Raw genomic sequence first — 13,823 nt, 5'->3', positions numbered from 1 at the left:
GCCCACTCTGCTGGGCGTGTGGTCCTAGAAGGAAGGAAGGAAAAACGCCTCTCACCTTGCACCTGAGGTCTCGCTTCAGGCACAACCTCTTGTCGCCTCCACCTTCCCTCTGGCCCTGCTGGGATACTCGGGGGCCCTTTCCTGGTCACTCTGGCATCTAGTAGCAGCCGTGGTTTCCAGCCTTTCCTGCACCCACACAGTTCAACACGTCCTTCCCTCAGTTTGGACAGTCATCGTCTCCAAGTTAGGGGGCATGCTTGGTACAGCAACTCATGCCTGTCGTCCCAGCACTTTGGGAGGCTGAGGTGAGAGGATTGCTTGAGTCCAGGAGTTGGAGACCAGCCTGGGCGACATAGTGAGCCCTCATCTCTAAAAAAGAAAAAGAGAAAGAGAGAGAAGAAGGAAGGAAGGAAGGAAGGAAAGAAAGAAGGAAGGAAAGAATCATCCCACCAAAGACAAAGATAAGGGCCGTCACTGACTACAAGTCTGTGAAGTTTGCTGGGACCGTTCAGCATAGGCCTGTCGTGTGGTGACCCATGTGGCCTGCTTTGTGGCCATCTGGTGGCCATCCCTGCAGGCTGCCGTGCGGTGCTGGGGTTGGACTCTGGCTGTGAACTCAGAGGGGCTCTGAGCCTTCTTGCACAACTTGCCCCTGTCCCCTATGGCCAGGAGCATGGCCAGTCACCAGGCCAGCCAGACTCAGCTGGGCCAACCGGGTACCCTCACTCTGTCCCAGTGTGGCTGTCCAGGGGAGGCTGTGTGACAGGTCTGCTTGGAACCCTGGGGACCAACATGAGGTCTTGTGCCCAAGTGGAACCTGCCCAAGGCCTCTGTCCTGCAGCTTTTTGGGTGTGTGTGTGTGTGTGTGTGTGTGTGTGTGTGTGTGTGTGTGTATACGCGTGTGCATGGGTGCAAGAGGTCACCCTGTCACAGCCTCACCAAACTCAGAGTTCCCACATTGTCCCAGCCACAGGCAGCAGCCTCTGACCTGCAGTAGTGGGGACAGCTGATGGCAGGGAAGGCCAAGGGGATGGGACACGGAGGCGGGAGTGGCCCCTCCTCGAGCCCCAGTCCCAAGTGGGCCTCCCTCTGCCTGCAGTCCCACCTGTGATCGAGGCCAGCCTCCCTGACCTGGCCGCCACTGAAGGCTCCCACGCCCTCCTGCCCTGCACGGCCAGGGGCAGTCCCGACCCGGACATCACCTGGGACAAGGACGGCCAGCCCGTGTCTGGGGCCGAGGGGAAGTTCAACGTCCAGCCTTCGGGGGACCTGCTGGTGAAGAACGTGGAGGTGAGGCGTCGGCCGCAGGGCACAGCGAGGGACGGCAGACGGCAGTGTGTGGAGACCCTGCCTGTCCTGCTCTGTGCGGAGCACTGCACATCCTTAGGGCCCCAGGAACCTGGGGGATGGGACTTATCCTGGATATGGATGAGGATCCTGGGGTTCTGAGTGTACATAATTGTCCCCAGATATGCCATTCCCAAGAGGCAGAGCCCAGATTTGGGGGGGACATGGCAACAGCTTTGTGTCCCCAAAATATACCCGTTATTCTTAACCACGCACTGACATTGACTGCCCTCCCTGGTTTGGAGGCAGTGTTTGGCCAGGCATATGGGTGGGACCCTCCTGTCCCCCCTCTTATTCACTCTCCCATTCCCCCCAGTTACCTAATGAGCTGCTCTCCAGTGGGCTCAGTGGGACACATACCTGGAGGGTCCCGGGGCCTCTGCCACCCAGGGAGCCAGGCAGTGCAGGGATGAGTGCACCTGGCCCACTTGATTGGTCCCCGAAGCTGCCTCTCAGAGGCTCTGCTGGCCTTCTCTGTAAAGGCTTCAGAAGTAGGACTTCCTCAGGGCAACTCCATCTTGGACAAGTTGGTGAAGGCCAAGTTGTGAGCACAGGGCCCGGCACACAGTAGGTGCTCAGTAAGTGGTTCCTGTCACAAGCATGCATGCGATCAGGGCTTAGATTACGAAGGGGCAGAGCCCATGACAGCTGCAGAAAGTACCAGGGCGTGGAGAGAGGGGACGGGGAGTGACCGCCCGTCTGCCAGCTGTGTGACCTTGGGCAAGTCACTGCACGTCTCTGGGCCGGATGCCCTGTGAGTCCCTGCAGGGCAATGGCTCCTGGGGCATTCCTGCCTGGGCAGGGGTGGAGGGCGGTTCCCAGCCAACCTCCCTTTGCCCACAGGGCCGGGATGCCGGCACCTATGCTTGCATGGCGGAGAATGCCCTGGGCCGGGCCCGCCGCCGCGTGCATCTCACCGTCCTGGCGCTGCCTGTGTTCACCGCCCTACCTGGGGACCGCAGCCTGCGCCTCGGGGACCGGCTGTGGCTTCGCTGTGCAGCCCGGGGCAGCCCCACCCCTCGCCTTGGCTGGACCATCAACGACCGGCCAGTCACAGGTCTGGGCCTGCTGGGGGCGGCTGGAACAGAGGCCTCAAGGTGGATGGGCGGGCGGGGGACCCAACCTAGTGGGCAGGACCCTTGGCTTCTGGGTCTCCAGATGTCCTGTGCAGGGGGACAGAGCAAACCCAGGTGACAGGCTGCCTATCAGAGCTGGCAAGAAACCCCCCCAAGAAGAAGACTCAAACCCCAGAGGCCTGAAGGCCAGGAGGTGGAGGCCTGTCCTAGCCCAGAGCTGCTGGTCCCTTCGTGGGGCCCTCTGGAAACCTTTCCCTGAGGGTTTCTGTCCTGCCCCCTGGTACCCAGGTGATGTCTAGCGAGCCACAGGGGCTCAATCAATGTTTGCTGACCAGGCGCAGCGGCTCACTCCTGTAACCCCAGCACTTTGGGAGGCCAAGTCAGGAGGATCACTTGAGTCCAGGCATTTAAGACCAGCCTAGGAAACATAGCGAGACCTCATCTCTACAAAAAAAATTTAAAAACTTGGCCGGGTTCAGTGGCTCAGTCTGTAATCCCAGCACTTTGGGAGGCCGAGGTGAGAGGATTGCCTGAGCCCGCGGGTTCGAGACCCGCCTGGGCAACTTGGCGAGACCTCGTCTCTGCAATAAATCAAAAAATTAGCCAGGTGACAAGCTGCCTATCAGAGCTGGCAAGAATCCCCCCACCCCAAGAAGATTCAACGCAGAGGCCTGAAGGCCAGGAGGTGGAGGTCTGTGTCCTAGCCTGTGGTAGTGCACGCCTGTAGTTCCAGCTACTCGGAAGGCTGAGGAGGAAGGATTGCTGGAGCCCAGCAGGTTGAGGCTGCGGTGGCCGTGAGCGGTCACTGCACTCCAGTCTGGGTGACAGAGTGAGACTCCAACTCAAAAAAAAAAAAAAAAAAATTTAAAAACTAGCCAGGTGTGGTGGCGCTCACCTGTAGTCCCAGCTACTTGGGAGGCTGAGGTGGAAAGATCACCTGAGACTAAGAGGTGGAGCTTGCGGCGAGCCATAATCATGCCGCTGCACTTTGGCCTGGGTGGCAGAGTGAGACCCTGACTCAAAAAAAAAAAGCTCCAAAAGACCCAGTCTTGACCACTCATCTAATTCAGTGTGCACCCGAAAATGATGAAATGGAGGGTCTTAACCTTAGCCTCCAATGTGGCCTGTGCCTCCTGGGACACTTCTGTCCGTTTCTGCGTCTTTATTAAGCTCCTGCTTGTACCCAGGCCCAAGTGGGGCGTTTAGGGTAGGAGCTCCCTGCACCTGGACTCAGAATCCCCCCGGGGCATGTCTGTCTCCTCTGCAGAAGGCGTGTCCGCACAGGATGGGGGCAGCACACTGCAGCGGGCGGCGGTCACCAGAGAGGACAGTGGGACCTACGTCTGCTGGGCCGAGAACAGAGTGGGCCGCGTGCAGACGGTCAGCTTCGTCCATGTGAAGGGTAGGCATCCCTTGTGGGCCTCCATGGAGCCCGTGCTGTGGGTGTCCTAAGAGCCTGGACTCTTATCCTCAGCTCACGGCTCTCCACCCTGACCGCACTTTGGAATCCCCTAGAAGACTTTATACAATGCAGATTCCCAGGCTCTGCCTCCGACCCAGTAACCAGCCATTCTGGGGGCAGGTGGCCCAGGCATTGGTCTTTTCTACAGTCCGCAGACCACTCTGGCTGCAGGTGGAATTGGAATCTGACCAACTGGTCTTCAGCTGGACAATGCCAGGGGGGTAGGAGGGCAGGGGGCCAGGGCAGCCTTCCGGTTGTCCCCTGTGTCCTGCCCATCCCCCCACAGAGACACATTCACCCTTGGTGTCACCATGATTTAGATGCTCAGCTTCAGGATGGCTGGGTCTGGATGGAGGGGAAGCACAGCCCCAGGCACCAGGACATAGCTTCAGATTTGGGTAGATTTGATCTCAGGAAACTAGGAAGGATGGAAGCTGGCACAGGGCATCCAAGAGTGTTTTGAGAGTCACATGAGTCTTTTCATGTGGCTGTGTCCTGATGTTTTGTTTCCGTATAGTTCTTGATTTCCAAATCTAAGTCCTCAGATACTCTGCAGTTGGGGTAATCCATCTGTGAGAGTGAGTATATGACACACGTACCACTGCACTCCCATCTGGGCCCGTCTCAGGCATCACTAATCGATCACAGCTCCATTCTCACTCAGCTTCAAATCCTTCTCAGCACAGTTCCTAGTAGCCACTGCCAGTCTCTCTGTGACTTGACCCATGACATGGACACAGTTTGCCGTCCCTCATGCATTGAATATGCACAACCCTGTTGGGCTAGCCAGAGCCTTTGTTGGACAGGCCTTCGAGGACAGGCTTATAGGTGGCCTCTTTACTGACCCCTTGTTTGGTGCCATCCCATGCAGAGGCTCCTGTCCTGCAGGGGGAGGCTTTCTCCTACCTGGTGGAACCCGTGGGGGCCAGCATCCAGCTAGACTGTGTGGCCCGTGGAGACCCAGTGCCTGACATCCGCTGGATCAAAGATGGCCTTCCACTGCGGGGCAGCCATCTCCGGCACCAGTTGCAGAATGGCTCGCTGACCATCCGCAGGACTGAGGCAAGGCGGGGCACCTTGGAGGGTTGCGGGGGGGCGTAGGGCAACCCTGTGTTTCTTCTGACTGTTCGGGAAGCTTCTTTAGGTTGGCACCCCACTCTACAATCTACAAAGCCCTTCCCTGTCCATTCCCCAGATCCCCTCCTGCTGCCACTCGGGTTGACCTGCAGCCAGCAACTAACCCTCTCTGTGCCTGTCATCCCACCCATTCAGACTAAGAATTACTCCTGCCTCATAGGTTTATAGTGAGAAATCAGTGAGATGACTCACACCAGGTATTTAAGAGTGATCTGCGGCCTGAGCTTCAGAGACCTTGTCTCTACAAAAATAAAAAATTGGCTGGGCATGGTGGTGCGTACCTGCAGTCCCAGCTACTTGGGAGGCTGAGGCAGAAGGCTTGCCTGAGCCCAGGAGGTTGAGGCTGTGGTGAGCTGTGATCATGCCACTGCACTCCAGTCTGACTGACAGAATGAGGTCCCTACTTTAAAAAAAAATTAAAACAGAGCAACCCTCTTTCAGGACCCCTCCCTCTGCTGGGGGCTTTCCTATCTTCTAATAAATTCCTACTTACTAAAAAAAAATTAGAATTAAAAAATAAAAAAGAGTGGTCTGTAGGCCAGGTGCTGTGGCTCACACCTGTAATCCTAGCACTTTGGGAGGCCGAGGCAAGAGGATTGCTTGAGCCCAGGAGTTTGAGCCTGGGCAACATAGTGAGACCTGGTCTCTACAAAAATAAATATCTAAATAAATAAAATGAGCTGGGCATAGTGGCATGTGTCTGTCGTCCCAGCTCCTCGAGAGGCCGAGGCAGGAGGATCGCCTAAGCCCAGGAGGTGAAGGCTGTCGTGAGCTGTGATTGTGCCACTGCACTTTGGCCTAGGCAACAGCGTGAGACTCTGACTCAAAAACAATAATAACTACAACAACGAAAAAGAATGATCTGTGAATAATGCCTCCCCACAAATGTTATTAACAGCCCAGGAGCACAGTAGGCAGGTAGTAGTACCCCCATTTTTCAGATGAAGACACTGAGGCTCAGAGTGGCCCACAGCTAGAAAGTGCAGGTGGCAGGACCCCACCCCAGGTCTCGGGACTCCTGCTGTTTCCTAAGCCCTGGGCTCTGGAGCTGCCCCACTCACCTTCCACTCCGTGTCCCAAGTTCCAGTGATTGCGCAGCAATCCACAAGTCTGTCCTGGCTCAAGTTCACTGCGTAGGGACATTGATCCTGCCCATCTGGGAGCCCTTTGCTGGGTGGTAATAATCATAGGACTGAATAATAATAGCCACAGTAAAAGTAACAGCAACTGCAGTAAAGGCCACTGTTACCCGGGTACTGACCGTGAGTACCATGCCATGCACCTAACCGGCATCGATACGCTCATGACGATCCTAGCAGTTATTCCCATTTTAGAGATGGGAAACTGAGGCTCCAGAGACATGGAAATGCATGGTCTTATAAAGGGTTCAGTGCAGTAGACAGAAGGGCTGGAACTCAGTCCCATGTTGGTCTGACCTCAAATCTACACTCTTAACTTTGTACTGGACTGTCCCCAATGGTCCCCTGGGAGCAGGCCCCTGGATATCAACTTCTGGGTGTGGACGGTGGCCTCAGGCTGCCCCAGCCCCATCTCATGGCGGCGCTGCCACTCAGAAGTGACGCGAGCCTGCGCCCTTCCCGAGTCCGATTGCGTATCCAAGGTCAGGGAAATCCAGGGAACGAGCTTCCCTGGCCACCTTGGTTACAGAAACGCTGTAAACCATGTCCCTTCTGAAAGACACACAGTGCACACTGGCAGAGTAAATGCCCTGACAAGTCCTACAGCTCAGAGATGTGTTGTTTAAGTCAGTGATTCCCAAACGTATTCGACCATGGAACCCCCTTTTTTCTTTTTTTTGAGAAATCCCAAATAATGTGCCATGGCACACTTAGATTTCAGTGGATGCAGTTTTCAAGGGGTGGATCTAAATCATGCTTTTTCCAGCAAGTGGCAACAAATGCAGGACCTCAGTCCCTACCTGTCCTGGGTGTGAGTCTCTCTGTGTGTCTTCTGCCCTCTGATGCACTGTGGGGAGCAGGATGTCTCCGGCCGGTCGACACTCTAAGCCCCTTGCTGGCCGGCCTGGTTGTAGTCCCCTGGCCAGCTGTCTGAACCCTGGTTTCCCCTCTGAATGCCACACTCCCCTCCCATGCCCACCCACAGAGAGACGACGCGGGACAGTACCAATGCCTGGCAGAGAACGAGATGGGCACGGCGGAGAAGGTGGTGGTCCTGGTACTTCAGAGTGAGTCACGGCCTCCCTGCTTCTCTGCAGGGTGGTGGAGACATGGGAGGTGGTGCTCGGGGCAGCGGCGGCTGATGGGGCTCAGAGAGCAGAGAGGCAGGGCCGGGGACTTGGCATTCTTTTTTTTTTCTTTTTTTGAGTTGGAGTCTCACTCCGTCGCCCAGGCTGGAGTGCAGTGGCACACTCATGGCCACCCCAATGTCAACCTGCTGGGCTCTGGCGATCCTTCTGCCTAAGCCCTCCAAGGAGCCGGAACTACAGGCGCGCCCTACCACGCCCGGCTAATTTTTGAAACTTATTGTAGAGACGAGGTCTCGCCAAGTTGCCCGGGCTGGTCTCAAACCCGTGGGCACAGGCAATCCACTCACTTTGACCTCCCAAAGTGCTGGGATGACAGACTGAGTCACCGAGCCCGGCCATGATTTTTAAAAGTAAAAAAATTCACCCAATCTAAGTATGCAGTTTTCTTGATTCCTAGTCCATTTATGGTTTTACCATCATTGCCACAACCCATTTTTAGATGGTTTCTGTTACTCCAGAAAATTCTCTCTGCCAATGGTTGATCCTGGCTCCTACGCAGCCCCAAGCAGACACTGGTCCACCTTCTGTCTCTGGAGATGTAGCTTTCCTAGGAATTTCACATGAATGGAGTTAAATGGAGTCTTCTGGTTCCGGCTTCTTTCACTTCTTGAGTCTGTGTTATGGCATATATTGGTCATTCATTCCTTTTTATTGCTGAATAGTATTCTGTTGTATGGTCAGCCCATATTTTATTTACTCTGTTCCTTGGTTGCTGGATGTCATTACTGGGTTATTTCTTTATTTTATTTTATTATTTATTTGTGTATTTATTGTTGGAGTCTCACTCTGTCGCCCAGGCTAGAGGGCATTGGCATGCTCATGGCCACCAAGGTCTCAACTTGCTAAACTCCAGCGATCCTTCCACCTCAGCCTTCCAAGTAGCTGGAGCTACAGGCACACACCACTATGCCCAGCAAATTTTTTTCTTTTTTAATTTATTGTAGAGATGAGGTCTCGCCAAGTTGTCCAGGCTGGTCTCGAACCTGTGGTCTCAGGCAATCCTCTCATCTCAGCCTCCCAAAGTTCTGGGATTATAGACGTGAGCCACTGCGCCCGGCCTAGATTATTTCTAATTTCTGACTATTGCAAATAATGCAGCCATGAACATTTGTGCACACTTGCTTTTGTGACTGTATGTTTTCTCTGGGTTTAGAGTCCCAGGAGCATAATTGCTGAATTATGTGGTGAGTGTATGTCTTGCTTTTTAAGAAACCACCGAACAGCCTGGCCCATTTCTCTCTCCTTTCAACAGTGGGTGAGGTTTTGGCTTCTCCACATCCTTGCCAGCAGCTGATAATGCCAGTCTTTCACTTTAGCCCTCCTAGTGGGTATGATGGAGTACTTCACTTCATTGACATTCCTCTAATAACTCGTGATATTCTGTATCTTTTGGGTGTTTATTGGTCATTTGCATATCATCTTTGACTGAGTGTTTGGAATTTGTGTCCATTTTTAAATTGAGTTGTTTGTCTTATTAATGAGTTCTAAGAGCTCTTTATACAATGTGGATAAAAGTTCTTTGTCAGATACATAATTTGCAAATATTTTCTTCCAGTCTGTGACTTCTCTTTGCATTGTCCTTTTTAAAATTACTATTATTTTGTTATTTTATTTTTTTAGAGACGAGGTCTCACTCTGTTACCCAGGCTGGCCTCAAACTCCAGGGATTAAAGGATCCTCCCACCTTGGCCTCCCAAAGTCCTGAGATTACAGACTTGAGTCACTGTGCCAGCCTCTTTGCGTTTTTGTAATGGTGCCTTTAAAGAGCAAAAGTGTTAAAATTTGATGAAATCCAAATGTATCTGTTTGGAATTCATTGGGATCATGTATTTTGGTGTTATAGCTAAAAAAAAAATATTTGCCAAACCTAGGTCACTTCTCTTCTATGATTTAATAGCTTCAGTTCTTGCATTGAGGTCTGTGATTCATTTGGAGTTGATTTTTGTGTGAGGTAAGGGTCTAATTTATTTTTAAAAACACATGGATAGTCAGTTGTTCTGGTACTATTTATGTTGATCTTTGATTTATCTAGTGATACTTTGTAGTTTTCAGTATATATATATATATAATATATATTCTTATATTTTTGCTAAATTAATTAATACATGTTTCTATTACTTTCATTTAATTATTTGATTATTTTGGGTGAATTATTTTCTTACTTTGATTTTTGAACTTTTCTCTGCTAATATATAGAAATACAGTTAATTTTTATATCATATCATCTATAGAGATGATTTGACCTCTTTCTTTCTAACTTGTTTATGTTTAATTTCTTTGTGTTGCCTTATTGCATTGGCTAGACCTTCTGGAACAAAGTTGACTTGAAAAGGTGAGAGCAGACATCCTTGCCTTGTTTCCAGTTTTAACCATCAGATGTGATGTTAGCTGCAGGCTTTTAGATGCAGTCAGTCTTTAACCATCAGATGTGATGTTAGCTGTGGGCTTTTAAATACCATTTCTTGGGTTGAGAAAGTTCCCTTTTTCTGCCTAGTTTGTTGAGAATTTTTGTCATGGATGGGAATAGGTTTCCAGTACCAGACAAGATGGTGTAGACACACTTCTCCCTATTTCTAGCAAAGGACAGCTAAAAACCATGGACTTTGTCTTTTATTTTCTTTTTTTGAGTTGAGTCTCTCTCTGTCATACAGAGTGGAGTACCTGGGCTCAAGTGATCCTCTCAACTCAGCCTCCAGAGTAGCTGGGACTACAGGCATGTGCCACCACACCTGGCTAATTTTTTTTTTTTTTTTTTTTGAGAGATGAGGCCTGGCTATGTTGCCCAGGTTGGTCTTGAACTCCTGGGCTCAAGCAATCCTTCTGGCCTGGCCTCCTGGAGTGCTGGGATGAGAGGAATGAGCCACTGCATTTGACAAAAAATTGCCTGATTTGACCCAAAATGAGCCACTGCATTTGACCAAAAATTGCATTTCTGCACAATCACTCTTTGCTAAGATTTTTTATTTCATTTGTTTCGAGCATGTTCACAATTGCTCACGGACAGATTTTTATGATGGTTACTTTACAATCCTTATCTGATGACTCAGACATCTGTGTCATCTCAGCTGGCATCTGTTGACTGTCTTGTCTCATTCAGGTTGAAATTTTCCTTGTTCTTAATGTGACAAGTGGGTTTCAGCATCACAAAACCGATTCTCATTTATTTGTTTGTTTGTTTATGAGTCAGGGTCTTACTCAGTTTCAAAGACTGGAGTGTAGTGGCACACTCATGGCTCACTGCAGCCTTGACCTTCTGGGCTCAAGCAATCTTTCTGCTTCAGCCTCCCAATTAGCTGAGACTATAGGCGTGTGACACCACGCCTGGCTATTTTTTTTATTTTTTGTAGAAACAAGCTCTCGTTATGTAGCCTAGGCTGGTCTTGAACTCCTGGTCCCAAGCGATCCTCCTACCTCAGCCTCCTAAAGTGCCGGGGCCGCAGCGTGAGCCACTGTGCCCAACCTTTCAGTTCTTATTTCAATCTTCCATTTTAGCTCCGACACTGCCTCACCTCTGCCAGGGGAGTGGAAGTCCAGGTTTCCCACGTGGCCTCTGTGGATACCCCGGAGTGGGGAAGGGGGGCCTCGTGACTGCTGGGCAGGGGTCGGGGGCACAGTCTTCACAGGAGGCCTCGAGGGACGCCCTCTGACTGGGAGGGCGAGGGACACCCAGGCCTGCTCCCAACTTGGCCTGTGGGCGGAGGAGCTCCCCCCTCAGGGAGTGAAAGCTCTGTGCTTCCTTAGGCCTCATTCGACACCCCCATTCCAGTGGGGGGAGATCAGTGCCTTGCTACAGCGGGGGGAAGGTGGGCTTCCACTCCACATTTGTTGCCAGGGATGGGGTGTTTCTCGTGGTGTTTGACTAGAGGAGGGTAGCTGGTATCTGCAAGTTTTCTTTCTTGCAGTGCTATTTTTCCCAGACCTTTAACAAGAGAGGACAGGCTCTTGTTGGGGCCTTTGTGTGTGTGTGTGTATGTGTGTGTGTGCATGCGCGCGTGCGTGTCTGAGCCCACTGGTGTTTCCAAGTTGCTGGTTTCTCAAACACTCAACCCAGGATATAAGAGATACAAATAAGAGCCAGGGGGCTCACCACCATGCTGACCCTCAGGTCTCCTTATGTTTGCTTCTATAAAAAGTCCAAAGTTTTCAGGTTGAGTGAGGTGGCTCACACTTGTCATCCCAGCACTTTGGGAGGCTGAGGAGGGAGGATTGTTTAAGGCCAGGAGTTTGAGACCAGACTGGGCACGTTAACAGGACCTTGTCTCTACCAAAAATAAAATAATAAAATAATTAGCCAGGTGTGGTGGTGCATGCCTATAGTCCCAGTTGGGAGAATCGCTTGACACCAGGTACTCCACCCTGTATGACAGAGGGAGACTCACCTCTAGTCTCGGCTTGGGAGGCCGAGACAGAAGGATCACCTGAGCCCAGGAGGGCGAGGCTGTGGTAAGTCGTGATTGTGCCTCTGCACTCCAGCCTGGGCAACAGAGTGAGACCCTAACCGGCCCCTCAAAAAAAAGTCAGGCAGCCGGGCTCGATGGCACAGCCTGTAGTCCCATGCCTTTGGGAGGCTGAGGTGAGTGGACTGCCTGAGCCGCGGGTTCGAGACCTGCCTGGGCAGCGAGACCTCATCTCTACAATAAATCAAAAATCAGCTGGGCGTGGTAGCGCGTGCCTGTAATTCCGGCTACTCGGAAGGCTGAGGCGGAAGGATCGCCGGAGCCCAGCAGGCGAGGCTGCGGTGGCCGAGAGCGGCCACTGCACTCCAGTCTGAGCGACCAAGTGAGACTCCAACTCAAAAAAAAAAAAAAAGTCAGGCAATTTTCAAGTGTGCCTCAGTTTGATTCTCCTTCACTCTCCCAGGACCCCCTGCTCAGGTGTGCATGGCCCACGTCAGCCGGGAGTCATGGAGAACCGGTCCAGTTTTTCTGGGGCGCCCTCATTTCCCATAAATGTCTTCAATAAATGTCTGCTGGTCCTCTGGTCTCCTCCGGGGCCACGCCTTGGGCTAACAGAGCTGCCCTCTCCATTAGTTTCTTGCCGGTTTTGCTGCTTTTCCTGACGATCTTGGCAGGAAATGCTTTCATCCTCTCCTGCAAATGAGTCAGCCCAGTAGGGGCAAAGGCTGCCCATTTTCCCAGCCAGGCTTGCCCTCATCAAACTGCTGTGATGAGCATGGCGGGTGGGGTTGGGCCCCATTCCAGGCAGGAGGGCCACAGCCTTTCATGTTCTTATGCAAAGCTCCAGAGGCTTTATTTTTTTCTTTTTTTGTGTCGAAAACTCACTCTGTCACCCAGGCTGAGGTGCAGTGACACAATCATGGCTCACCACAGTCCCTACCTCTCACCTCAGCCTCCTGAGTAGCTGGGACTACAGACACATGCCACCATGCCCAACTCATTTATTGATTTTTTTCTCCTGGGCTCAAGCGATCTACCTGCCTTGGCCTCCTAGAGTGCTGGGATTATAGGCATGAGCCACTGTGCTCAGCCCCCGTTGTTTTTTTTTTTTTTTAAAGAGACAAGTTCTCGCTATGTTGCCCAGGCTGGTCTTGACCTCCTAGATTTAAGCGATCCTCCCACCTCAGCCTCCCAAGTAGCTGGGAGTATAGGCGTGCACCACCATGCCCAGCTTCTAGGAGCTTTTTATGGATACCTAATGTGCAGTTGGTCATTTGCCTTTAGTTGATTCCCAGAACCCTGAAATCATTGTTTTGGGGCATTTTGTTGAGTTTTATACTTGTATTTTGGGGGGCAGGTGGGCTGACCTCTTCACTCAGCCACAGCTGTGGATGTCTTGCTCTTGCTTTTTAGACCTTTCTTTAAATTGAATGAGAGCAAATGTGCTTTTGTGTCAGACTTCTCTTGCACAACATTGTTTGTGGCATCCGTCCGTATTGTTCATGTAGAATTAGTTCATTGGTTCTCATTGCTGTGTGGTTTTCTACTGCATGGTTATACCACAATTTTCTTGTATTCTACTGTCAGTCAGTTCTAGTTTGGAGCAATGAAGAATGGTGCGGCCATGACCACCTTTGCCTGCCTTTTAGTGAACATGCATATGCAGTTGTGCTAGGGTATGGTCCAGGAGTGGAATTGCTAGGCCATGTAATACACATGTGCTCAGCTTTAGGAGATACTGGTTGTAGCAGGCTGACAAATGATTCCCAAAGATATAGCTGTAGCCTGGGCAGCATAGCAAGGCCCCATCCCTATAAAAAAAGAAAAATTAGTCAGACATAGTGGCATGTGCCTGTAGTCCCGGCTACTTGGGAGGCTGAAGCAGGAGGATTACTTGAGCCAGGAGTTTGAGGCTGCTGTGAGCTATGATTGTGCCATTGCACCACTCTAGCCTGGTGACAGAGTGAGTGAATTGCCTGAGCCTGCAGGTTCGAGACCCACCTGGGCAACTTGGCGAGACCTCATCTCTACAATAAATAAAAAAATCAGCCGGGCGTGGTAGCGCGCGCCTGTAGTTCCAGCTACTTGGAAGGCTGAGGCGAAAGGATCGCCGGAGG

General features: G+C 51.6%; 1 protein-coding gene across 1 annotated transcript in view; it reads left to right on the top strand.

Annotated features, from left to right (window-relative positions):
• Positions 1–13,823, top strand: part of HMCN2 (hemicentin 2) — a 141,516-nt gene that overhangs the window by 113,648 nt on the left and 14,045 nt on the right. Inside the window, exons 77-81 of the mRNA XM_021713744.1 lie at positions 1,100–1,290; positions 2,191–2,404; positions 3,691–3,825; positions 4,757–4,947; positions 7,147–7,228. Of these exons, the coding sequence (XP_021569419.1) occupies positions 1,100–1,290; positions 2,191–2,404; positions 3,691–3,825; positions 4,757–4,947; positions 7,147–7,228 (813 nt within the window). The remainder of the gene's footprint in view (positions 1–1,099; positions 1,291–2,190; positions 2,405–3,690; positions 3,826–4,756; positions 4,948–7,146; positions 7,229–13,823) is intronic.

Source organism: Carlito syrichta, unplaced genomic scaffold (assembly GCF_000164805.1).
Source record: "Carlito syrichta isolate Samal-C Ts95f unplaced genomic scaffold, Tarsius_syrichta-2.0.1 Scaffold304709, whole genome shotgun sequence".
Classification (NCBI taxonomy): domain Eukaryota; kingdom Metazoa; phylum Chordata; class Mammalia; order Primates; family Tarsiidae; genus Carlito; species Carlito syrichta.
This window is presented reverse-complemented; position numbering and strand designations above follow the sequence as displayed.